Source organism: Monoraphidium neglectum (assembly GCF_000611645.1).
Source record: "Monoraphidium neglectum strain SAG 48.87 unplaced genomic scaffold scaffold06424, whole genome shotgun sequence".
Lineage (NCBI taxonomy): Eukaryota > Viridiplantae > Chlorophyta > Chlorophyceae > Sphaeropleales > Selenastraceae > Monoraphidium > Monoraphidium neglectum.
The window spans coordinates 1-2,249 of NW_014007216.1; the positions used below are offsets into that span (position 1 = coordinate 1).

Here is a 2,249-nt window from a genome sequence, read left to right on the forward strand (position 1 = left end):
GGGTGGGTGTTTGGCCAACTAACAGTTTGCAGGAAGGTTGGGTCTGTGGCCGGTTTGAGTGTGCATGAGGGCTGTGGTGTGTGACACTCATTTGCACATGGATTCAGCAAGGGTAGGGCTAGGTTGGCGTTTGAGCCAGAGATTTGGGCGGGTGCAGCTGGTCCCAGTCGAGTCATTTCACACACTCGTTTGCAATTCATGAACAACGAACGCCTGGTCCTCTTTACAACTTGCTAATACTCACAAACCCCCCTCCCCCAACATACACACCAACCCACGCACACACTATCTTTCCCACCCCACACGTCCACCCCAACCTCACCACTCACCCCAACACCCCTCCATTTTATGGCAGCAACCACTACCATCTATGGCCATCTATTCCCCCAGACACAACCGTAAACGCCGCGCCCCCACTCAACCCACCGCAGTGGGATGACGAAACAGGGGAGCCCACCCGCCTGGTGGGATTCGACCTCAGCGAACCCACAGCGCACAACCAGGTGCGCCCAAAAACGCGGACGGCGAGGGAAAGAAGAGAAGCGCCTGCCGCATTCGCTTATGTACCGCTCGCCCTTGCGCTTCTTCCTGCGCCACGCCTCGCGTCTGGCTGGGCGGGCGGGGCGGCGGGGAGGGCGGTTTAGGGGGCTCCCTCTGACGGTCGACCTTGGGCCTGCGGCCGGCGGTGGCGCCACAGGGAGGGTGTGCGTGCTTGCGAGGGCGATGTGGCACTCATGCACACACGCACGAACACAGTGCACACATGCATGCGCCCCCCCCCCCCAAACAAACACACTCACGCAGGGCAAGCCCGAGGCGATAGCGCGTATCCGCCAGTCTCAGCCTTATAACACGATCGTCATGATCGGGGACGGCATCACGGATCTGGAAGCCGTGCAGGTGGTTACGCTACGGTGTAGCCCGGCCGGCCCTGCCTGCCCGCGGCCGCGTGGCGCGCTTCCGCTGCCAGGATGGCTCCAGAGGCGCGCGATTGGGGGATACCTGCTGCAATAAACCGCACCCTATCCTATCCAGAGCGGGTTGCTCTTGCAACGCTTCACCACGCTTGACAAGGATAGTTTGCTGACCTGAGCCTGTGCTGTCGTGCGTCATGTCATCATATCTGGTAACGGCCTCAGGTGACTGGCGGCGCCGACCTGTTCATCGGCTTTGGCGGCGTGATCCAGCGGCCGGCGGTCGCGGCCGGCGCGGACTGGTGGGCGGTGGCGCTAGGGCCTTGGGTCTCTCGAAGCTCTCCCGACCGGACCAATGGTACCAATGCAAACTGCGCCATGCCCCCAGACACAATGCGGGCAATTGGTCAATCCTGGTCGAATGCAAAGTCTGGGAGGCAGGGGTCACCCACACAAACAGCGCCGCCACGCACAGCGCGGGCCTGGCAGCCTGTGCTTTTTGGGGGGTTGTGAGGGGTTGCTGACCAGTGGGTGACCAGCTGACCTCAAGGGGCATTGTCACTCCCGCCATTCCTTGTAACCACGCACCACCTGTGTGGTGACGTCACCCGCTGTCAGGTACGTCACCGACTACAAGATGCTCATCGACAACCTCAGGCGGTACAAGGTGCGCCCGATGCACATCATCAATGCTGACATCACTATTTAGGACTGAAACGGCCTGCAGTCTTTGTGGCATGTGCCTTGGTAGTTGTTTGGTGTATGTATGAGGCCTGGAAGCAAACGTGAACCCTCAGAATCATTCACGTGCACACATGCGCACACACATATAATTACCCACACCCATGCACACAGAGAGACAGAGACACACGTACGCACACACGAACACAGACTCGCTCGCACATACATGCATACAAATGCACATACATTTTGTCGCACACTTATCCTCACACAAAAAACGCAAGCCACAGCACGCCATCCACACGCAAAAGCGACACCACCCTCACCGACCTTCACCGTCGGCTCCAGGTGGCGATGGTGGGGAGCGGCGCGTGGGCGTGCGCCGCGCTGCACATGGTGGCGCAGAACACCCTGGGCGACGACCCCGCGGACGAGTTCACTGATGAGGTCCGCATGTGGGTCTACGAGGAAGAGTATGAGGTGGGTAGTCTGACCTGTGATTTGTGAACTTGTGTAATCAAAGGGATCTCAGGACCCCGAGTATGCATACCTTGTATTGCACCGCTGCACATGCCACGCTGCACCCTGCACCCCCTGACCCCCTGCACTACCCACCCTGCATAAGCCACCCTTGCCCCCCCCTTCCGGCACGCC

At 59.9% G+C, this 2,249-nt stretch overlaps 1 protein-coding gene across 1 annotated transcript; it reads left to right on the forward strand.

The window, feature by feature from the left end:
• Positions 1–861: 861 nt before the first annotated feature.
• On the forward strand, positions 862–2,075 carry MNEG_16492 (hypothetical protein; the record flags this gene model as incomplete). The annotated part of the gene is made up of 4 exons (XM_014035038.1): positions 862–900; positions 1,140–1,216; positions 1,533–1,581; positions 1,944–2,075. Coding segments are annotated over 4 exons (297 nt in total), but the record flags the coding sequence as incomplete, so codon positions are not given.
• Positions 2,076–2,249: the final 174 nt, after the last annotated feature.